This window comes from Stegodyphus dumicola, chromosome 1 (assembly GCF_044657685.1).
Source record: "Stegodyphus dumicola isolate Sdum_Otavi_A_Nest chromosome 1, ASM4465768v1".
NCBI lineage: Eukaryota > Metazoa > Arthropoda > Arachnida > Araneae > Eresidae > Stegodyphus > Stegodyphus dumicola.
Genome location: NC_140768.1, coordinates 235,589,823 through 235,614,948, shown reverse-complemented (window position 1 = coordinate 235,614,948; position 25,126 = coordinate 235,589,823). Strand labels below are relative to the sequence as shown.

Below are 25,126 nucleotides of genomic sequence, written 5' to 3'. Positions count from 1 at the left end.
ATATCACTTGTTTATTTTACATAACTCTTTGAAATAGAAGGAATGCCGTCCACGTGACGACACAGCTCACATCACTCCAAGCACAGTAGCAATTAATAAAACAAAAAAGAATAGAATACAAATCACATAAATTATGAGTTGAAAGTTCGTTACCATAGCAACCAGAATTGAATCATCAGGCGGCAACGCCATCTAATGTTGCAAAGACACACTAGTAAATCGTTTGGTAACAAAAAATACTAAACAGATACTATACAGTGAATTCATGAAAAATGATATAAAAATTTATCTTACTCATTACGGTGAAGAAAACGAAAGATTTTATATATACGTATACAGGTAGCATGTATTCAAACCATTCAAAAAAGCAGTTAGGGTATTTAAGAAGAACAATCAAATTCTAAGAAGAACAACGCGTTTTTAAAAACAGATTTAGGACAGATGTACACTATTCATAATACATATTACCCATATGGCATTTTAAAATATAGCAAAAGAGCTAAGAATTAAATTGGGTTGAAAACATTTTTATTAATATACTTCTTTATTATAACATTCAATGAAGAAGAGAGCTATAGGAGAATAAATTTGTTTCAAATACGAGCCAGGTAAATTACTTTTAAGAAGCAACAAAGATTACATAACAAAATTATTTATTTCTCTTCTTTTTCAAAGAACCATTTTTGTTTATAGATTACTATTTAAAATACTCATTTTTATTATTAAAAAGAAAGATCAGGACTTGTTTCTTAATGTTCCCTAACTGTATGCAAAAACTTCCTTATTTTCCCAGATTTTTTTAACTGCTTTTCATTTTAAAGCTTTTAAAACTTTTTCAAGCAAGTGGAAACATGCTGTTGCTGTTACATATGTCTTAATTAGAAATATCAATTCAAAAATATAAAACAGCTCAAGTATCACACAAGAACAATGATAAATAATAAAAAAAGGACACCCATTTATAAAGTTAGGCAATATTACTTACGTCCGTGATATCTTTAATTCCCACGTGCCTCCTGGGTAGTGCTAAACGAGTAACAACTATGGCTAAGGCGGCAAGTGGAAACATTGCATAAGCTAATCTGAATTTGCAGCAGCAAATTATAATTTCAGTATGAAGGACTGCATGCTGAAATTATTGCGAAGTTATGAATCTCGGGAGATGTTATTTTAATGCGTATTATTCCAATCAGTTATTGAGAAGCACAGAAAGTGCTTGTTTAAGATGTAAAACTCCCAGAAAAGAAAATTTTCTTTAAGGACTAAGGGTAGCGCATATGCAAAAATTGAGTAAGGACAGGGGAAGCATTCAAAATGGCAAGCAGTTTTAGACAAGAAAGGGAGTCTGGCTCTTAACGTTCTTCACTTTGAAGACTTGATTTGCTAACAGTACAATCATTTTCCCTAGCTATAATACTGCCATCTAATGCAGTATTATTATTAACCTGAATTATTGTACGTCAGTAGACATTTAGAAAATATATTATAAAAATACTTTTTTTTTTAAATCTACATAATTTTTTTTTCAATTAAAAAATAAAAAATAAAATAAAAAGTATGACCTCGTTTTATCCGCAAACACAATTTAACCGAAAGAAACTTTACAAAAAAAATTTTGAAAGTCATTCTGAACTAAAAAGAACATATGTGACACAAAAAAAAAATTCAAATGAGATATCTGGTGGAGATGTTGTGCAGATTACCACTGATGAACGACATTCTTGATGTATTCCAGAGTATGATCATCTGCCAGTATTCCCAAATGATCCACATTATATATTGCAGCATGATGTACTTTTTGCTTTTGCTTTCCCTGCCATTGCAAGCATGCTTGTAAGCTCCTTATGTTCACTGTTCCATCTCCATCACCATAAATTAATTTTGGATTATCAGGAAAGTGGGACGTATTTCGAAAATCCAACCTGTGTAAAATAAAAAAAAAATTACAAAGTAGTGCATGCAAATTTATTTTATTAATAGACAAGAATTTAACAATAACACTTTTAAAGCAAGAAAATTAGGAAATTTAATGTCATGATTCCTCGGGAGAATACATATATTGCATTTGCTTATAATTAAGATTTACTTGTGTGTTACTGCTTATTATTTAAAATGCAAGAGGATACGCAAATGTGCATATATTATGTGATACGCAAATGTGCATATATCAGTGCAGCTATAGTGCATATATTTATTATAAACTCAATCTTGATTATCAAATCTGCATATAGGAAAACATTTAAAAGTCTAATAAAGTCGACATCAGAAATTATTTTTGTACTAATTTTTCACACTAGAAAAAATCTGTCAATTTTTTTAGTTATACATGTAAAGTAAATTTACCACTGCTAATCATATCGACAAATTTTAACTCTTTTATTTGTAACTGACATGTAAATAATGTTCAATTAAATCTTTAAATGTTCCTAGATTATAATAATTATCCAACACAAAAATGAATCATGAAACTGGAAAAGTCGTGTCGCAGGCATGGAAATTACACAACTTAAATCTAGCTGTCAGACGGCATTAACAAACTCTGTACACCAGATATGTATAAAATAACACCATCCAGAATAGCATAGGGGATGCTCTAATGCAAATGGATTTACAGCATCTCTTGAATAAAGAAACTTATGTTTTTATCTGCGATCTTCGCACAAGTATCTCTACAACAAAAAGGGCATAAACCAGCTAACTGAAAGGTCAAATGTATGCTGAAGAATTTCTTTGATAATTTAAGTGGTGCCTTTCATCGTGAATTTGAGCAAACATTTATGGACAATGTCTAATTTCAGTGCTCCACACAACATATAAGTGGTTAAGCATCTGAGAAATAAAAAAAGTTGCAAGATGTTTTTTGCTGTCCTTACTACATTTGCCTAGCAGCCGGTAGGGCCGGAGTTCGAATCCCGGTAAGGGCAGTACACATTTTTCATACTTTCTGCTTCGAGAAAAATAATAACTCTATAAAATGACTCCAGAAATAGCATAACTTGTATGGTTCCTTGTAAGGCTTGATATGGTTCATTCGATTATGGAAAAGCACTAAACGGCTATCTGGCCTAAGAGTCGGGATGTCTTCGTGGAGCGCTTTGTAAACGAAACTCACTCGTATACACATTTCACATAGGGAAAACCACGGGAACACCCATGCAGCACGCCTTTTCATCGGAATTCGAACTCCGGACTGAACTACCAGCAGTAGAATCAAGTGGAAGTTATATTTCAAATCAATGCTTCTGATTACATATATGGATAGAATTCTTATTACAGAAACAGATCTTTAACTTGCCATAAATATGTTATTTCCCAGACATTTTAGACTGTGATTTCGCTTTTTTCCCTCCCCTTTTAAGCTTGATTTGTTCCTTTCTGTAAGCATTGTGAGCTGGTTCTTTGGAGCAAATATTTTCAGGAAATTCCAACTATCCTAAATGATAGACAAAATGTGACATACAGCCAAATGTTACATAATGCCGTTCTTTATGTAATTCAAACTATAAAAAGGTCCGGTTTATGACAGAAATAAAAAAAATTCTCATAACGGTTTCGGGAAATTTAGAAGCACTAAAGGAAGTTTGTGTATGCATCTCGATACTACTTCAAAGATCATTAGATTTCTTTTAGTGTTTCAAAGTTTCAAATAAAACTGCCGTACACGCATTTTCTGTGAACGTTTTTAACACAAAGATATATAAAAAAACAAAATAATGTATAGATGCATGTATATTAGATACAGGTTTCAGTGCTATTCTACGCATCTGCAATTAATTTTTCCAGATGAAAAGAACAATGCACACTGCCCCTCAAAACTCCTAATACTGAGGATTTGAAAAGTGTACAAACAAGCTTATTAGAAACATGCATGACCTTTTCACAAAATAAGTAATTCTGCAAATTCTTCCTATTTATTGGGAAAGAAGACTAACACGAAACATTAAAAATAATATTTAAATAACACCCTCATTAAGTAACAAAATACGAAAAAATATTTTAACTTACTTTGTGATTTAAATGTAGTTTTGTACTCACATACACGATGAATGACTGCTTTCATCAAGAAAATAATAAAACTTAAATAAGTTAATTTATTTAATCACTTTGCATATCAGGAAGGAAAAAATATCAAAATGTATAAAATGGATACTTTTTAATACACTCACAGAACAATGGGAAAAATAAGAATTATATTATTCAGATATAATTTAAGCAGATAATTATAGATCACTCTTTATGTAATTATAATGGATAATCACAGATTAAATTTATTTAACTGAATAATCATCGGCTACAGTTAATGGACATAGCAGATTAAAAATTTTGAAAAATAAGAGCTCAGGCTTTGAGATTACCTGATGAAATCATTTAAACTTGTGCCATATTTCTTCAGCCAGCCATCCTTAACGGCATTTAAAATAGCAAAAAAATAGTTATCTTCTTTGTAAATTTGGTGTCACATTACTTCACGAAAAATATAAATCTAAACAGCATCGCGATGTTTTTTATTTCGTCATTCTGCCGGATCCCAGAGTCTTTCATTGATTTGAGCATTCGCATTAATATATCCAATCCCTAATTTTGAAAGTACTGTACTATTTTTCTTCTGTATAAAGTAGATTCCAAACTTAAATCATTCTTTTTATAAAATTTAAGAGAAAAAAAGAAAATTAGCAGTTAACTTTGTAGAGACATTAGGTATTCTTTTAAAGCAGGCAAGATGAAATATAAGCAACCGCCTTCGCCAGGAATTTAATCGCGGACCTCTGAAATTCGCGCCCAGCGTGCAGACCACCCCACCAAGAAAGCGGGAGAAATACCTTATATATTCCCACTTTTAAAGGGCGACTGGGGTTTTTAGGGGACAATATCGCCAAATCCTGGATGAGAAGAATCATCATCCAACAACCCTTTTAGTTCGAGCGCCACTGTAGAAACATTAGGCGTTATTTTAAAGCAGGCAAGATGAAAAATGAGCAACCGCCTTCGGCGGGAATCGAACCGCGGACTCTGGAATATGCGTACAGCGTGCAGAACACCATACCACGAAGACATGCCAAGAAGGCGGGATAAATACCTGATAACGTCTCTACAAAATACTCTCTTCGACAAAATTTTCTTCTGACCGTTGATAATGAGGATTCTCCACTTACAATTTTATCGTCATCAAGCCAGAATGAGATTGAAACGCTATCTGTTCCCCTGCAATTTGAGAATGCACATAAAAATAAAAAAATTGACTATTTTAATATTTATATCAGTATAAAATTAGCTCAGGGTCTTAAACTGCTGAGTTGGTAACCCATTTTGTATGGATTATGTAATACTCTGGGACGAAAGCCAACTCAGCGGATTTCAGGATTTCAGCATAAAATTAGCAAGCAGGTGCATGAGAAAGGCACATTTAAGTAAATTCGTTTTAGCTGTGTCCCACTGTCAATTGGTTTGCATTTAAAAACTTATAAATTCTGTGATCTTCTTTTTCTTTTTACTCCCTTTTGCTGTTGTGAGCCACAACTTCTTAAATGTGTTCCAATATTCACTGTAAAAGAACAATGAGAAAAACTTTAAACAAATTTTTAATACTTATGTAAAAAATAACTCACTTGACAACAGTATTATTCACATTCAAGCCATAAAGGCAATGTACTTCAACACCAGGAGGGTTTAAGCCAGTTCTTGCATATTTATATGTATCTTTATACATTTCATATCCAACAGGAAAACCAATATCTTGGAAAAACTCATTATAGTTAGATACAGTGTAATTTTTATTTGCTGTAATCATCAAGATTTCATCTTTACCCCAGAGCAAGTCAGAAGGCATTATGTAAGCAAGACTGGGGCATGTACGTTGTTCCTTACGTACGTTTGTTTGGCTTATAACAAAAACTCCAAGATTGTCTCCTACAAAATGAAAAAAAAAAAAGAAAATATTAAAACAAAACAGAAATACTGTAAATTGTTAGAAGCAATTTTCAGTTTTAATAATTGAAAACCTTAAAAGTGTACTAAAACTTTTAAGCGCAAAACCACTAAAAATGTTTAAGCTGCAAAGCACGTCTTATTACCTAAAATTACTAAGCTTCTACTTTAATCACAGATCAATTTGGCAAATGACTGAATTCAAATTGTTTTCAATGGTTAAAACAAAAGAATCCAAAATTTGATTACACGCAAGTTTTTTTAAAACGATTCTTCAGCGACTGAAAAAATTACAGATATGATTTCTTTAAATATTGAACAATTATACGTTTTCAATCACAAACCCCTTTGAAAAAAATTGCAGACATTATTTATTCAGATATTAAACAGTAATACATTTTCAGTCACAAACCCCTTTGAAAAAAATTGCAGACATTATTTACTCAGATATTAAACAGTAATACATTTTCAGTCACAAACCCCTTTAAAAATAAAGTACATAGCTTCATGCAAGTAATAAGTAATTTAAACACATTGGTTTTGAGTATTCTCTAAATATTAAATTTACTTTTGTTAAATATATACGCAAGATAAAAAAATGAAAACAATCTTCTAATTTTAATTGGAAAAAGCTCCTTATATTCTTGAGAAGCTCCTTATATTCTTGCATTTTTATATTATAAAGCTCCTTATATTCTTGCATTTTTATATTATAAAGCTCCTTATATTCTTATATTTTCCTTATATTCAATTATTAGAATTTACACATTTCCCCTTTCTGTCCTAAAAATGTTACTGTTTATAATATATGACTGTTTATAATATAGTGCGTCATTTCAAAATCAATCCCCATCAGGCTTTCTTACGTAAACCTGCAATGTATATATGTTATATAGCCAATCATATTAAAGATTTCAATTGAAATCAGAATTTTTTATCTCTTCTGAATGCTTCATACACATTCCCGCTTGCCTGCATCAAAGTAACACGCCGCACTCCCTTCTGTCTATCATGCATTATTTTAACATTCAAGCTTCCAAAAATTTTGGGATGGGTACTGCACACATAATCAGATTATTTGTGTAAAGAATTGTATAATCCAATAATAGAAATATATTGAACCTATGACTACGTCTCTTTGCAAATGTCATCATTCTATCCACGTAATAATCCTCTCCAATCTATTACATATATGTATGTCTACACAGAACGAAAATTCCAAACAGTAAAGTATTCATTACAGTATATCAAAGTTAAATAAAAAATTTCATACTTTAAAGTGTAACTTCAAAGACATATGTATAAATAAAACTTTGGTGTAATCAGCTAAAATTTAATAGAAAATTCTCTTTTATCCAGTTCAGAATCATTGACAGCAATGAAACTGTCAATGATTCTGAACTGTAATTTAAAAATTTCGTTTTGAAGCTGCTGTTTAAACTTGCTCTGAAAAATCTTGAATTTCAGTTAATGAATAATGAAAAAAAAATCTGTATAATCATTTTCAAAAATTTCTGCAAGGTCCATGTGTGAAGGTACGGAACTTATTAAAGCATAAAAAAGCTAATTACTTAATAACAACTGCACAAGCAATTTATTTTAAACTTATTATTTTTAAACATTTTAAATGTACCAAAAATTTAATTTTTAAAAAATGACAGAAGAAAACCAAATGACTTTATTTGGGAATAAGTTGCATCCTATAGCAGAAAACATTAATACAAAAGCATTTAATAATAAATACAAATTGAAAACTGAAATATGAATGCTTACGAAATACGACTATACTGTAAAGCATATAAAACTGAAATAATATGTGGCAATCCTGTTTTAGGAAAAATAAATTTTAATCTTGGAAATAAAGGAATGTAGACCTTTGTCATTTTAAAATAATGATCATCCCTAACTCCTGCACATAAGAAATTTATATCACAATGCAGGGAAGACAGCATCTTCACCACCCCATTACCTTTCTAACGGGTTCAAAACGGAATATTTGTCTAGTTGCAGAAAATTCATCAACCATCTATCCTCAGTGTGGACACACATTAGCATCTCTGAATAAGAAGATCCACATCAATTTCTAAAGTGGCGTACACAGAATTGAAAACCTTTAACTTGCTATCTTTACAAAGAGGTATGTTCTGTTAAATTTACAAAGGAGATTATGTCCAATGATCACCGTTCTTTCTAAACCTTTCCATTTGTACCATCACAGTTAGCATAGTCATATTCCGTAAGTTAACAGAATAGTTATATTCCCTAATGCTAATAGGGATATTTTATACTCTTAGTTCTTTCCAGATATACACACATTCAGAAACAGATGTTAAATTAAACTATGTTCTTCATTTAACAAAACATAGATCGACATCACATCATGATCATACCAGCAACCTACACCGTCTAGCAGCAACACGGTTTTCATGGATTTTCGTGCCAGAGGAAATCCCAGAAGACCAAAGCTCCCAAGGACTACCGTTATATATTTAATATGTAACAATCACATAATCCGAAACAGACCTGACAGTGTAATTACATTCCTTGTCGAGCCTTAACGGACTCCTGAAGAAACAGTGGTCTCCTCCATACTGTCCCCCCCCCAAGTTATTGACATACGAGTGACCAACTCGGAGGAACATAGAACTACAGTTTCAGATTCGTGCTCGGACTTTTACTGCATCGAATCAGGAAGACCATCTTTCATTGTGAGATCTGTGAAAGATAAAACATTAACTTTCTGACATACAGACCTCTCTCATTAAGACTTTTGTATGTCATTTGTGTTACACAGCAGTTCGAAAAGCATATGCAAGCTCTGAATTCAGCTACCTGATACTTCTTGTTATATGATTAACAAAGAAAGAAACCTATCCTGAAGCTACAATTTTTTTTCTGCGTTCTAATCTAAAATTGTTTCGAGAGACCCAAAACTGCTCATCTTGAAAACTTCAACTATTTTGTCAATTCTGTAATTGACTACACTGCTTCCAAATGACCAGCAGCTCTGCATCTCAATGATTCTTCAAAATAACCTTCTGGCGGATTAAAATTTTTAGATTTGATCAACACTGAAATCAAACAGGGAAAATGAAAAAGCACTTTTGCTATGGCTCTGAACGACATCACACAGAAAATTGTTTCCAGAAATATTCAGAAACAGGTTAACCAATCTGCATTGAGTAATAATAAGTAAGTTAGAAATTTTGTTCATTCACCAAAAAGGAAACTGATTAATTACTTCGTGAACTATTATTTTTATGAGTTGTAAAGATAACTTTGAACAGAAGTACAACATAATTACCATTTTGTAACGCTTTAATTTAAGAAAAAGCGTGAATACAAATAATGACCAAAAATGTAATCCGAAAACTGAAATATTATCGAATTTAAAAATACAAACCTGATGCAAATGTTTTCACAGCTTTCACTGCACCTCCCCAGGCTCCTGCAAGTGAAACTAATGTTTTAATGTATTGATCTTTCCAAGCTTGTGTCTGCTGGTTAAAAAAGTAACTCATGATAGGACAGCCCATGCTGTGACAGATAAAAGTAACTTTGGTCTGAGAATTTTTCTCATATGTATCTTCAGTTAAATTTTTCAGACGTTTAAAATAGTCTGCCATTTCATCTGAAAATAATTAATAAGTACATTAAGAATCGGAATACAATTTTGTGGATACATGGATACATCAATAAACAATTTAGTAAGTGAATTATATGCATCACCACTTGAAGACACATTTTTAAAATATTTAAATATTAAAAAGACATTTCTAAATTTCAAATTACTTTGTATAGCTCATATGAAAAACTGGTAGATTTTTGTACTTCGCAGTGACGAGTACTCCACTGATAAATTTGATAAATACGAAGTTCATTTATATTGCATATTGAGTTGTTAAACATGATTTTGATGTAAGATACATAAATTTAATATTTGATCCATTATTTTAACATAACTTAAAATTATATTTGAAGTTATGTTATGGTTTTTGAATAATTGCATTTGTATCAAAATTCTATATTCGTGAAAAATCAGTAGGGGAAAAGGCTTTTATTCATAGAGTACTTTTATTTGCGATGGAAATAAAATTTATAATTAATGTATACGTATAATGACGTACATAAACTTGGAAATACACCATTTACATATTTAAGGTAAAATTAAATACAACTATTAACTAATTAAATATTAGATAAAATTTCATAAAATGCTTCAGATTAAAAATAGTTCAACTCAAATATAAACTAATCAAATAAATTATGTTGAATATTGCTTGGAAAGATAAATTCACGCAATTTGAGGGGTTATTTTCGATCAATTGACAATGCCGCTATTTTAGCTTATTTCCAAAATCTATGATCAAAATTTGTTTTGATAACATTTTTATCCTAAATGTTTGTGATCAACAATTTTACATTTGAATGAGATGATTTAAATGCATCATGTCCATAAATCAAGGATAATGCCAGCTCCTGCAAATAAAGGTTCAGAAACAAAACAACCTGACTTATTCATAAAGCCCATTTATTAAACAAAAGATAGAGAACAAAACAGATACCGTATGTAGGATACCATGCATAAACCTATCGCTGAGTATCAAATTATCAAGTTGATCTTAGGGAAGATTACTTCACTCAGTAAGCAATGTTCTCCGAAGTTTCAGTCACATGTAGGAGGTTCTTGGCGGCCTGCAATTCATGGGCCAAGCATGCTCCACACATGCTCTATCGGATTCAAGTCAGGCGAGAATGTTGGCTATTCCATACAGTGATATCTTCAGACTGAAGGCTTTTTTTACAATATTTTCACGGCGAAGATGGTAGTTGTTATCCATAAACACAAATTCTGCGCCCTAGGCACCCCTAAACAAACGTACATGTTGTTCCAGAATGATGTTCCGATAAATGTGGCCTGTCATGGTTAAGATATGAATGTTCAGATCTGTTCTGGAGCCCAGTATAATCCCACCCCAAACGAGCAGGTACTGCATCACCGTAATGGTGTCGTTCAATTATGTCGTCTTTTGGTAGTGGGTACCTGGAGTTTTCCATATGAAAGTCCGACGCGAATCAAACTGCAAGCTAAACCTGGACTCTCCGGAAAATATCACATAAATCCACTGTGACGATGTCCACAATGCATGTTCTCTACTCCATGTTAACAGTTGCTGACAGAGAGTTCCGTGGCGGAACACATCTGACAGGCCTGCGAGCATATAGACCAGTCTGTCCCAAACGTCTATGCACGGTGTGCCTTGAAGCTGTCATACTCATGGCTGAAGATAGCTGATGAGATAGGTCTAATGCTGTGTTCCTTCTGCTTCTTTTGACAGTTACTGCCAAATGCCCATCGTCATTCAGCGTGGTAACTCGGGGTGATCTGTATTCTAACGTCTATTGACATTTCCATCATTTTTGAATCGTTGCCAAAGCCTAGAGATGACGCTTTGGACTAACCCAAGTTCCTCGGATACTTCCGTCTAAATGCCCCTACATTACAGGTGGCTAATAATCCACATGGCTGCCACGTTACAGATGACCCACATTACAGGATAGCTATTCGGTTGTGGCACTGAGCGGCTTACAGAATGCTTGTGAGTAATTTTGCTTCTTTTGCTACCATTTCTTATATACATTTCTCTTGCACTCTCATCATTATGAAGTACTATAGGCGTCATATGATGGCTTCCTGTAATTTGCATATTATTCTCTTGCACTCTCATCATTATGACGTACTATAGGCGTCATATGATGGCGTCCTGTAATTTGCATATTATTCTTGAGGATCTGTGCTATGATTATACAAGTGAAATTTTTGCATTAGAGTTCGATTTCTGTGAGATTCTGAATTAGCTTTAATTTATGGACATGAGTATAAATTAAAAATATAAAGACAGAGATGCGATGAAAAAAATGAAGAATCTCCCAGTTCTACTGAAAGGCTTGGCAGTATAGCCAATTCAGTTCAGATGTCTGATACCAGTCCGTGCAGTGCTACTGCTAGCAGCTCTTCAATATGCTTGTGCAAGAATTTCTGCCTTACTGAGAGAAGTCACTAATTGGTAATGACTGTGTTTTAACCGTAAAATAATTCTTTTAAAGGAAATCTTACATTTAATGTATATATAAATATAAGAAAAATTTTCTATGCTGAATTTTCCTCAAAACGAAATTTTGATGGTTTACAGAAAAAAAAAAAACCCTCATTATGAATAATCGAGATATCGGAACTCTATTGTGTCACAAGGAAATACCTTTGATTTAAATTGCATAGCATTTAAATAAACTTGTACTGTAGAAACATTCTTTAAGCTCAAAACTTTATATCTCAGAACTTTAGGCTACTTTAGGACAGTTATAATTATATGTCTGTTAAGTTGAAAGTAGGTTTGAAGTTTATATGTGCTACTTTAATAAGAAAATTGGGAATTTTCTATTATTTGAGTACTTATTTGAGAGAATAAATGAAGTGAAAATTATAATACTCACGTAATGAGTCATTATGTTAAATATATCATTTATGTTAAATAAGAACTTGTTAGTTGAGTTTTTTAAATCATAACAAAACATACGAAAAGCATGTTTAATGGTAACTTTATAAATGAATTTTATGCAGACTACTTCTGTCAGAACAGATACTCAAAGCATTTAGAAACATCTGATCTTAAATATTAAATTGATTTAAATTTATAATGTGATGGTTTTTTAAGTATTGCTTAAAAGAAATTTATACCTTTTATGACTTCAAGTGGACTTACACCATTTTCAGAGTCAACAAAATGTGAAAAATCATACATTGATGAAATATTAAACGTGGAATTTCAATTGAATCAAACCAATCTTTTTAAGAAATTTTCATTAAATATGTCAAAAAACAAAATTAAAAGGCTTTAGTTCAATATTTAAGCAATGCCATTAAAATTTCTTTAATTACAACTTTATATTAATATATGCCATTTTTAATTTTTATCATTATGACAAAGTTTTTGAAAATATTCATGATGTTTTGAAAAAATATAAGGTAGTAATCGTTGAATTTTTCGGATGTGATGGTCCTGGTATGATGATATAAAGGTGCTATGCTAGCATTGTATTTTTAAATTTTTGTGGTCTTTCTCGTATGGAGGATAATCTAGTGTTTTAAAATCCACATTTTCATCAAATGAAGTTTTATAGCAGCTTTCACTTATTGTTATGATTGACTAACTTTTTTGTCAAAAATGGACTTACATACTTTTAAAGAAAGTGGCTGAAATATTCATTTCAGAAATATAATACTTTCTCACTTATTTTATATTTTAAAATTTCTTATATATATCTTAAATTTTCTTTGAGAAAGGTAATGACAAATGTCAAAATGCTGGAGTTTTGAATATCAAACTAAAGAAGGCCTAACTATCAAATATTCATTGATTATGTGCAATTTCATAATACTATAAACATGGAAGAAGAATAAAAGGGACGTAATAGTAATATAATATGCAATTTCAACTACATTATTTTTTTTACTTTTTGATTAAATTGATAGTTTATGGACTTACTTGGAGCTTTCCTGAAGTCATATGGAGCACCTCGAATATCTACGTCTCTTGTATAACCTTGCGTTACTAGTATATCAATGATGTTCACAAAATAAGAACCTGAACATAAAATTATCAAGTATAACAACTGTATCGTTATATTTACTAAATAATAGATTATCAAGCACATAATTCCACAAAAAAATTAGTTTAACTCCACCTCTAAATGTTGATTTGACACTACTAGGCGCTAAATCTGCTTAAAAATCAGACGTTTGATTGTAGATGTATACCAACACTGAAATGATTTTTATTAATCAACCTAGGATTTTTTCTGAAGCTCAAAAATTGTAATATATTCTCAAATTTGGTATGTTGATTCAAGCAGTTAAAGCTCGCTAATTATGACCCAAGGAAATATTAACACAATGTAAATTTAATTTAAATGAATGTCATACATATTTTTGGAAGACCATTCTTTCCATATAATTTTACATACAGAAAATGTAAAATTTAAATGGCCAAAATGTTAGAACCTCATGAAGCATTAGAAAAAACTGAAGTTAGAGAAATTTAAATAATTCTTCCATTGGTACAATAAAAGATTTGTGTGTGACAGGTAATTCAGGTTTTATAGATCCACAAATAAAATATGCTTTTTGCAAGCACTTTACAAACACATGATCATTCGCAATAATGGTTTGGTTGTATTTCAAAAAACAAACACGTCTCATATTTTTAATAAAATTGAAAGCTACCAATGAGATACACGACAATATACATAAAAATAAAAGTAATTAATTAGGTAAAATGTGATCTTCTAGTCCTCCATCATACAGGTTATAGATTAACATTACCTCCCAAATGCTGTTATTTTTATTTTATCAAAAGCCAGTGCAATGTCCGGTCAATAACAGTACGCAAGAAATATGTGCTATTTTATTTAGTACTATCTGTTTCTTTATCTAATTTTTAAAAAATTCTACAATCAATTGAAGTTTAAAAAATTTTAATAAAAAAATTTAAACTTTAAAAGTTAATTAAAAATTAAGCAATCAATTCAATATTTAGTATTAATTTAATTTTGCTATTAATTAGTTTAAAAGTTAATATATAAACTGAAAAAAATTGAAAAACCAATTCAATAATTAATATCACTGCCATCATTTAATGATAACCAATATTAATTACATGAAATGTTATCAATTTAATTATATGCAAAACAGCAGTTCATAACTCTTTGATTTTGGAATCAAATCATAGTACAAGCGTGAAATGCCTAAGTGTTTCACAGTTGTTTTATGAAGTGTGAATGCATCAGTAAACACTGAGACAAGATATATATATATATATATATAATATATATATGGAACTCTTAAATATTCATTGAACCAATCTGATACCACCAATATATAAATATGAAATGGCATAATAGACCGAAAATGATCCATTTGTGCTACGAGACAAGCAAAGCATAAAAGCGTGCAAATAAAAGCAATGGCATTTATGTAAGTAAAACCTGCCAGGATGGTTTAGCTGTGGTACAGCACAAATCATATAACTCTATCGAACATTTACTAGTAGCCATTAGATGGATCTTGCTTTTTACTAAGTACTGTTACTAATACTTATAGTGTCTGATCTATTTCTAGCATTCTACATGGCAGATTGGCGTCAATTATGCTTTTGAGACAGAACTCAAATCAAAGACTTCAAAAAAATCAAAATGTTAAGATAGACTTGCAACAGTTTTTCAAAGGTACTCCTTAAAAACTACATTTTAACCTAATTCTGTGTTTTAGATATTGTGACTTTACGAACTTTAACATGCGTATGTATATACTTGATTGCGTTATCTATCTCAGGTTTCACAAGTATTTTTCAAGTTTGGCAAGATATGAGACAAGTGGTTTGTTTAAAGTCGTAAATCTCATTGCTTGATAATTAATTATTTTGAAAGTTCAGTAAATTATGAAAACTCAGTAATAGTCATAGTGCGCTACTAAAAGGATTTTAAAATGTAATATATCAAAAAAATTGCTTAAAACGAAATTGCACATTTCTTAAAATTAGCAGTAGTAAAAAAGCTATATTTACCTCACATTCAAAGCATACATTAAAAGCTCATTTCAAAACACAGAAATAATATAATTATGTGGAAAAGAAACATTCATTCACTGAATACTGCAATTCTAGTTTTAAAAAAATTTTGATAAATTCTCTTTAAGAGATTTTTGATTGAACTGTAGAGATAAATTCCTATTTTTATTTAAAGTCACTGAAACATTTAATCTCACTATCTATCTTTTACCGTAACATATTATGATGATTGAATCCTCTGCAATCGTTTTTAATCAACTGCAGGTTTTGAAGAAAATGCTTACAGTTCAAAGAGCTTTTCAGTTAGCAGCGCACTAAGTAGCCACTGTGCTGCACATTAGAAGTACCTATGTAATGAAACATAATTGCATATAAGGGTCAAGAATGACACCCCGTTTCAGTAATTTTCACTCTGAGATATTTCACTTGCCATTTTTTTAAACTGCCTTTAAAGAAGAAAGGAAAAAAAAAAAAAAGAATTAGCAGCATGACTAATATGCCAAATTACTAATAGCTGCGACCAGTAATTCTGTGAAATGGAGCTAGTAATGATCATCATATAACTGTTGATTAGAATAACTTTTGATAAGCCTGGTGGCGCAGTGACTAGCAGCATCACAGGTCCGGGCTTCGATTCCTGGGCTGGTCAAGGTTGAATCAGCCTTCCATTCCTTGAATGGGTAGATAAAATGAATACCAAGTTTGCTTCGAGACCATACACCGGGGATCCTGCATCAAGCTGGCCACTTGTCCGGGATAGATGCTAATGCACTCCGAGACGCTTTCCGCGGTCTAGAAAGCAGAAACACAGATCCTTGCAGGCCATCATTGACAGCTGTTGCGCTATGGTTTTTTAGAATAATTTTTGATTGTGAATTTCTGCACTTTCTAGCTTGCATTTATTTTGAATTTATTAAAAAGGATTCCTTTTATGAATATATCGTTTGGGTTCATTTCTTATCTCCCGTAGATTTTGCATTGGTATTTATATTTTGACATAGTTAACTGAAAAATGCCCAGTTTAAATGTTATATAATAATAAAGAAAGAATGCAGCATTTAAACAAATAGTAAAAAACAGAGATTGAAAATGTCATTTTAGCCTGCTATCCAATCTTAACACTCTTAAAATAACAAAAAAAAAAAAAAAAAAAAAAATCTACAAACATACTGGGTGATATCTCACTAGGATCCAGCCAATCAACGCTCGTAGTATTACCAAAACCAGGTACTCTAATATCCACACCAGGGGAATTAGATGTTGTTCTTGTTTCATTATCATAAACCATCCTTAATTATGAAATAAATCAAACTTGAGTACAGAAAAAAAAGTAAAAAAGTATAAAAAAAGTAAAAAGTAAAACTTTTACGTATCATATAATGGTCAAATACATTTTTTATAGCAGAAAAGAAAAAAATAATTCGTTATGTAAGCAAAATTAAAGAACTCTATTTATTTTTCAAAAAAAAAAAAAAAATAACAGAAATAAATAAAAATATGTAAAAGTTAATTAGTATTAAACTGTAATAAGTAATAACCATTTAAATATGTATTACTTTTTGATGGAATTAAACAAAAATGCAGCATATTTAAGTAATGAAAGTTTATTTTCAAAATTACACACAAATGAATTATGTCTACTTTATTAAAAATATATATGACAAAATATCTTTAAATCAAGCCAAGTTGTAGATTAAACACGAACTAGCATATTTAACACGTAAAATTACTCATTAGAGGAGAATTTATTCATCTTTATTTAACATGTTAATTGCCAGCTCTGAAATAAAAAGTAAAACGTAGTTAAAAAGTAAAATAGTTGTAAAAGTAAAATAAAGAGTAAAATGTAGTTAAATTATCATTTTTTTGCTTCTAATTAATTTACCTGTTTGAAACATAGCACTGAATGCAACTTTTTGCCCACTATCGTAAACATTTTTGGGTATAAATCTACTTTTCAAACCAGACTTAAAGAATGTGTTCCAAACAATAGTGGCCAACCATGCTTCACATTCACAGATATGATAGAAGTTAAGTTTGGTTCTCAGCTAACAAATTTATAAACATATCCTAGACTCTGTTTCATTAATATAATGACAATTCAAAGTATGCTGGAGTATGAAATTAATACTTTGCTACCGGGAATTATTTTCTGTTATGCATGTTAACTAAAAAGTAATTTAATTTGCTCTAAAAAAAACTATTTTTTATGATTACTGTGTATATAATTAAGACACAATAACAATTTTGAAAATTAACGCTGATTTTTGTTGTTTGACTTCTGAATTGGTACTGTGTGTATAATGAGGATTTTAAACACTATAGTATGATACATCTAACTGGTTTTTTATATCCAAACAACAACAATCAGTGGGTCTAAAATAAAAATTTAGTGACCAGTTATAAATTAGATTGGCCTCCACACAAGAATTTAGTAACAATTAAAAGTAAGGTGGTGGAATTAAATAAGTTGCATTTCCCAAATTTAGTGATTAAGTTGGCCAGGTTTGGTGACTACTAGCAGTGGCCACTTTAATAATAAAGTACAAAATTTAACTAATTTAAATTATCGTTATATAATACATAGCAGAAATAACCCACTGTGTTTTATTAAATACAGTCTACAGTTAAATTATTAATAATCATTACCTCATATTGTCAATCCAACAATCAATAACATATGGAACAAGTAATTCAAGATTCAACCATAAGCTAAAATAATTTTCTGTCTTCCTATTGCAGAAGTAATGAACAATTTCTGGCTTATCCAGTTTTGCCTCCAACTGATTACCTCCATCACCGGGCACTGCAAACAAATGTTTATACAGAAGAAAAAGAAATTAAATATAAAATGTAAACAATCAAAGAAAAAAACTAAGAACATTTTTCTGCATCGTAATGCAAAAAATGAGTTTTTTTTAAATTTCATTTGCTTGTTCTATCACTCATTTTCACATGCATATGTTATGAATCATTTATAGATTAAATATTAAATACACAGATATGGGTACTTCCTTATTACCATGGCTCGCAATTTTTAAACTCCAAGTTGATAGTCAAGTTTATATGTAAGATACACTTTTCCATGATTGCTTTTAATATCACATCAGAAGAGTTTTTATCACCGCAAGGACATTTATTACATTAGCTCCACAAGATGATGATGGCAAATCGAGCCTCATTGATTTTTATTCTGCCACTTAGCAAAGCACCAGAGCCTTTTAGCACTTTGTAAATGAGCAGCTGTTATTGTATCAGTAAAATGATATTTATGGCTCAGGGTAAAACATCTTCAACCTGCTTTTTCCTATTCTTCTGTTTTATATGCTCACCAGTGTATTTAATAAATCTATGTATTTAGTATATCGTCGATCCCTCTTGCGCACATGGTTGATGACTTTTGTCATGAAGGTGACTGATCTCTATTTGGAACCTGCGTGATAAAGAATTCACCAGTTCCTTGGGATAAGCTTCCAAATATTCAGTGTTGTGGAAGAAACGTGCTGGTGATTTGTGTTTTCCCTATACAAATAGATTTTCATTTACTTTCACAATTTTTACAGCCCCACATATTTGTTTATTTGGTTGTCGGATTAGGTGCAGAGAATTCATTTCTCTCATAAAACTGTTCCAGCCAATAGCTGTATTTTTATAAAGTCTAAGTTGCTTCTTCCACAACTTACCGACATTAAATCTTTTACCCAATATATAAATAACTACGCTATTACAAACATTATTCAGAAGTTATTGAAAGGTATGCTTTTATTTCCACTAACAACTTTTCCCATTGCCCCTCTAAATGCTTTCACTGGAATGTAGCTTTACTTAATGGCCTCTTTCACATATTCAAATGCAAGATAAAATGCATCTTTCTTTATGAAACTATACAGCTTCCTCTCTTATAGGTAAATAACAATTTTGTTTGGAAAAAAGAAAGTATATTAATTTGTAGAACGGTCGGAGCTTTTCTCGTGATAAGAGAATTATGAGTAATTACGAATTGTTAACAAAATAACACGTACTTTACTCAGAGCTCTTCTCATCATAAGTAAACTCTAAGTGATCGTGAAGGCCATTGATGATGGTCTGAGTTTTGCCAGTTTGTTGATAATCATGACACAGCTTGCGAAATGGAGGGCGGAAGCATAATGAAAAGGAAATACCCAAATATGCGTGATGCCTGTCATAGTACAAGATGCTTTGGAGTTTTCACAAATAATAAGTAATCCTTTACCAGTAGTAATAAGAATGATGAAAGCACATATATTTATCAAAATCGTAAAAACAACCTTGTATTTAGCGTAAGTATATTGAAACACTCAATCGATTCCGAGGGCAGCTAAAGGTCCCTCCTCATCAGGAGAAAGAAATACCTAAGAAGAAGAAAAATAAAGGGGAAGGAGTCTCAGAAACACGTGGTCCTTATCAGCACTGCACGTGGTTATAACCGGATTTTTTAATCAGAGTTACACTGGCCGCCTATATATATTTATGCTAAAGAAATTGGGATCATGTAGAATATCCCACTACAGGAGCTCGATAAATGTGTAAAAGGAGAAAATCTGAAAGCAAACTAAAGTTTACCAAACTTTTATTTTTCTGATTTTCTTGGTCTCGACAAGTTTACAGGATTTTGAGATTAATATTCTGGACTACCAAGTTAAGATTTATCACCTAGTGGTACAAATGCTAAACTTTTCATCATTTTTCAATCTGGGTAAAAGATTGTTCAATATATGTGAACACTCGAAAGCTCTTATGCTCTGTTGACTGTTACGTGTATTTTTAGCATTTTATTATTATTCCATTAATTATTTTTTTAATATTTTAAGTTATAAATTAAACTGTTTAACTAATTAACTGATTTATTTGCTAAAATTGTAACACACTAAGAAAACATCAACTAAGAAAATAATATAAATTGAACATAAATATAAATTTAGATTAATGCAAATACAAAAAATACATTTATAGTTTGAGATAATCTTTTAGAGTTTTAAGCTGTAGCCATAATTAATCTGGATAAACGTAAATGAAAAAATATTTCTTAAATTTTTGTATAATCTTTTATAGTTTAGATTTTCAGTAGTCTAATAAACAACTAATGCGCTTAAAAATTCAGATACAAAACTGGCCCCCATACTAAAACAATTGAGAACATGTGCAGACAGATTAAGCAAGAGATGAAATTTTTGATTCCTAAGTTAGGGGAGTCTGTGGGGCATCTCAGGAACCGAAGGACATGAACTGTAGTAAAGAATTGCATCTGCTACAATCATCTAACGCTAAAATAAGACATAACCAAGAACCTCCAGAGGGTAAGTACTTTTGCTGCTTTCTTAACATACGTTTTTGGTAACAGCTATCTTAGAAATATTGCTTCTAGGAGTCATTCTTGTCTTAAAAAAAGCGCCAAAAATATCAAGGGACACCCGGCTATAAACTTTTCTACCGTATTCCTAACAACACAGCATACTGCTGTCTGGAATAGGTAAGCAAGTATATGCAGCTAAAAAAACTCTGCTGCTGTTTAATATTGCAATTCACTAAAATTACGCATGTTACTTACTTAGCTTAGGAAGGTAAGAATACTTTGAATAGAGAACTGATCAAAAAGATTTTAACTGCCGATTTAAATAGTTCAGCATTTTATCATTTCTAGAACGTATCACATTTTCTAGTTCAGAAATCAGAAGTTTTAGCACATTTTTTCAAGTTGTTAACATACACTGCTTCACATAATATCTTTGCTAATGAAAAAATTAAACTATTTAAATAAATTCCTTTTACTATTTATTCTAAGAATGCATTGCTTTATATAAAACCTTTTATTATTAATTATTTAGCGAAGGAAAACTGTTTGGTGATTTGTGATGTTTTTCATGAAATCATTTTGTACCTCGCTAATGGCAAGATAGGTCTTGGTATAATGGCACCAATCTAACAAGACAAATGTAAATATTATTGGATTTGGCTTCTCTAACTACTGTATTTAATTCATTCTTTGAATGTATATAAAAGACGAAGTATAAATACTTTTAAGCATTCTTTTTAATTTACAGATCAACTACTTTAGATGGAATTTTACCTTAGAGAACTAGATCATCCTGAAAAAAGCATAAAAATCCATTCTAAAAGCATAAAAGCATGGAGAAAATGCAATCTTCAGGATTAATAAATTCAGTAATCTGGGTATCATTAACGAAGATGTGCTTTTATTCTTGATTATACTAAAAATTTCAATTTTTGATAAATATTCAGCTTATAATTTTTTAAGTAAAATATTAGCATATACTGCTTCAAAACTGTGGATAAACTGATAAACTAAACAGAAGTAAATAAAAGAAATCTTCTGAATTTACATGAACTGCTCAATGGTGAAGGGAACAGAGGAAAAAACAGTTAATAAAGCGAAATTACAGGTCTAACAGAAAAAGACTCTTTATTTAAATTTATAAGGTATTTCTCCCGCTTTCCTAGCGGTGTAGTGGCTCTGCACGCTGGGCCGGCATCCAGAGGTCCGTGGTTCAATTCCCGGCGAAGGCATTTGCTCATTTTTTCTCCCCTCTCTCGCCTCCAAAATAACTAATGTCTTTACAGTGGCGCACGAACTAAAAAAGGGGTGTTGGATGAGGATTCTCCACATCCAGAATTTGGCGATTGGGTCCCCTAAAAAGCACAGTCGCCCTTTAAAAAGGGCAATATATAAGGTATTTCTCCCGCTGCTCTAGCGTGTCTCTTCGTGGCGTAGTGGTCAGCACAATGAGCCGCTATTTCAAAGGTTCGTGGTTCGATTCTCGGCGAAGGCGTTGATACTTTTTCAGTCTTTCTTGCTTCCAAAAATATTTAATGTCTACAAATTAATAAGATATTTAAATACACATATGTGCCGATTATAAAATTTTAATAAAATTTTTTAATTCGAAAAAAATATTCTAGATATGCTTTTGCAAAAGTTATTTCATTGTTTACATCTGTTTTACTCAAACACTAACAAACATAATACTTTTGTAAAATTTCTGTATTACATCCGGATCATGTTTGTACATATTTTAACAAAAAAGTTTGAATAAATACCACTTCATTCAGGAACACATTCATGCTGCACATTTTGAGTTCAATTTGACAGTTTATGGAGTAAATTTTTAAAAAATGGTCAGTTAAACACCTAAAATAAAACAGAATTTTTCTGATGCGCAAATTCTGCATTAATGGCCTTTGCAGTTAAAGAAGAAAGGAAAATTTTGAGCTTTGTATAATTGACACTGGTAAGAGAACTTGGCTATTTTAGCACTAGCTTCATGAATTCTAAAATAATTTGACAACAGGAAATATATAAATCAAAAACTTTGAACAGTAAGCATAACCATAAAATTTCTAATCATTTCAGTCACTGAAAGTTATTTTTGAATTTAACAAGGAAGAGTTAAATCTGTTTCATCAATTTAAAATATATACGTAAAAAGGTACGTGCTTAATTAAAAACATATCAAATTAAAAAAAGAAAGAAAGAAAAAAGGAATTAAAAAGAAAAACAGCTATCGATCTTTGTAAGAAGTTACGAAATTCATACCTAATATCACAGGGCTATGACAAACGGCCTGTCTTTTCTCTAAATGATACGCCGCAACAGGTAGCTGCAATAATGCCAGGAAAATTATACCAACAGATAAAATAGAAACCTTACAAGAAGTAAACATTGCGATTCGAAGATTTATAATTAACAGCTATAATAAAACAGAAATTCGAAACGCCGAAGAGCAGAGAAACGGATTTGCTTTTAATAACGTGCGAAACGACGTCTTCCGAATGCTATTCTGTTGATGTCACGTGGAGTTGAAATTGTGTGATACTACACTGATATGTTAACGCAGAGCTTTTTTCTGTTTTGTTTGTTTGTTTTTTAATATCTTAATCTTTTCTTTGATATGCCTTTTAAGCTATTACGAAATTTGTTGCAATATATATCTAATATAAATTATGTAACGCAAGTCCTGCTGAGTAATATGCAGAAAATGTTTTCTTATTTCATTATATTTTTAGAATTAGTGTTACCATGCGTATTTAACTGAAATATTTTATTATTTTGCATCTGTTATTAGTCTTCTTTTTTTATCTAACAACACAGAAACGTTTCTTCATATTTCAAATTTCAAGGCAAAATAGCCTAATTAACTAAAGCTAGCTTAAGGATAAAGAATTTATTCAGCGTAAAATGGAAACGGGTCACACTGAATAATAAACTAATATAGCTGCCATATCCGACGAACGTTCTTTAGACATGACTAGTAGCTGTCATGTAAAACGTCTATGACTTCGTCAGGGCGGCCATTTTATAAGCCAAATACGCAGAAATCTCTCAATGCTGATTATACCACGGTGCAAAACTAAAAATGGAGCAGCTAACCAAAAGAGACAGAGGGAAAAACTAACCTTATCATTTTTATACATGATGGCTCATACTATTTAATTGTTAATAACACTTAAATGGATAGACGGAAACGTCTCATTTTTAGTATCGTTCTACTGCTTTCGTTTTAATGGCGAGCATCAGCCCTTTTTAGGCCTTCATCACTACTAAGGTAAGAAGTGGTGGTCATTTTATTCTGAAAGCACTTACTAGGCAGCCACCGTTATAATCACCGTTATATTATAATAGGCTTACGTTATAACCCTAACCACCTCCTATAAAATGACAGACAATTTAGATCCATTCCCACTCCGGGCTTCGAACCCGGGCCTTTTAATATCGCAACTGGCTCTCCTAACCACTACACCGTCTGCTCAACTTGCTCTGCTGTTAAACATGCTGTATTTAAGTCCAGAAATACATAGAGAACAGTGGAGGGATTAACAGAACCTTTTCTATGTATTTACACGTTTTGCTTAATCACACTACTCTTCTAGCACAATATCCATCACAGGGCATACTCCTCAGTACGGAAATATTACACGTGCCCAAAGCCATAAATCTGACTGATGTTAACACGTTGTGTCGATTATCTTATCAGGGTTTCTTTGAGCCATCTTCTTTGACTGCACAATTAGCGGCGAGGAGTGCCTGAAGAAGCTAAAGACATCAGCTTTCATCAGAGACAAGAGATTTTATCTTCAACAAGGGGGGGGGATCCCAGATCATTACCGTCTTCTTCTCAAAGTTTCATAATGGAAAGCTACAGGAACAATGGACGGAACAAGGGGATTTGTAGAATGTCTACAGATATCAATTTCTACAGATATCAATCCTGGAGACCTTTTACTTGCCTAAAAATCAACAGAATTAGTTGTACAGGAAAGACACTCAAGAGCACCGTTTACGGACAAAACGACTCGTACGCTGCATGACCTACGAGCGGCCAGCGAAAGTTCAATTACAGATAACCAACATGACATGTTGAAGTCGAGAGTTCAAGGAACAGTTCAGCGACATCACCAGTGTATTGCTACTGACATCCAATACTTTCAACACATGAAACATTAGTGCAGTGTAATTGCAGAACATTAATGTATACCACTGCCACAAACGTGATGTTCCTTCCATTCATTTGAGAGTCATTCATAATTCAACAGCGTCT

The 25,126-nt window shown here is 31.5% G+C and overlaps 1 protein-coding gene across 1 annotated transcript; it reads right to left on the bottom strand.

Moving 5' to 3' along the window:
• Nucleotides 1–511: 511 nt before the first annotated feature.
• Nucleotides 512–23,389, bottom strand: LOC118185411 (lysosomal phospholipase A and acyltransferase-like). Its single transcript, XM_035355245.2, has 7 exons — nucleotides 23,125–23,389; nucleotides 18,201–18,357; nucleotides 16,722–16,840; nucleotides 13,473–13,571; nucleotides 9,329–9,556; nucleotides 5,607–5,907; nucleotides 512–1,922 (listed from the first exon to the last, which is right to left on the bottom strand). Exons 1-7 carry the CDS (start codon nucleotides 23,249–23,251, stop codon nucleotides 1,700–1,702), a joined length of 1,254 nt encoding a protein of 417 aa, XP_035211136.1. The 5' UTR covers nucleotides 23,252–23,389; the 3' UTR covers nucleotides 512–1,699.
• Between the last annotated feature and the right edge of the window lie 1,737 nt (nucleotides 23,390–25,126).

Coding starts and splice junctions, on each gene's coding strand:
- LOC118185411 (XM_035355245.2), bottom strand. CDS start 23,251: ATGTTTACTTCTTGTAAGGTTTCTATTTTATCTGTTGGTATAATTTTC. Junction 5,908..9,328: donor TGTGAAAACATTTGCATCAG/GTTTGTATTTTT, acceptor TTCATTTTGTAG/GAGACAATCTTGGAGTTTTT. Junction 1,923..5,606: donor GTGAATAATACTGTTGTCAA/GTGAGTTATTTT, acceptor TATTTTACACAG/GTTGGATTTTCGAAATACGT.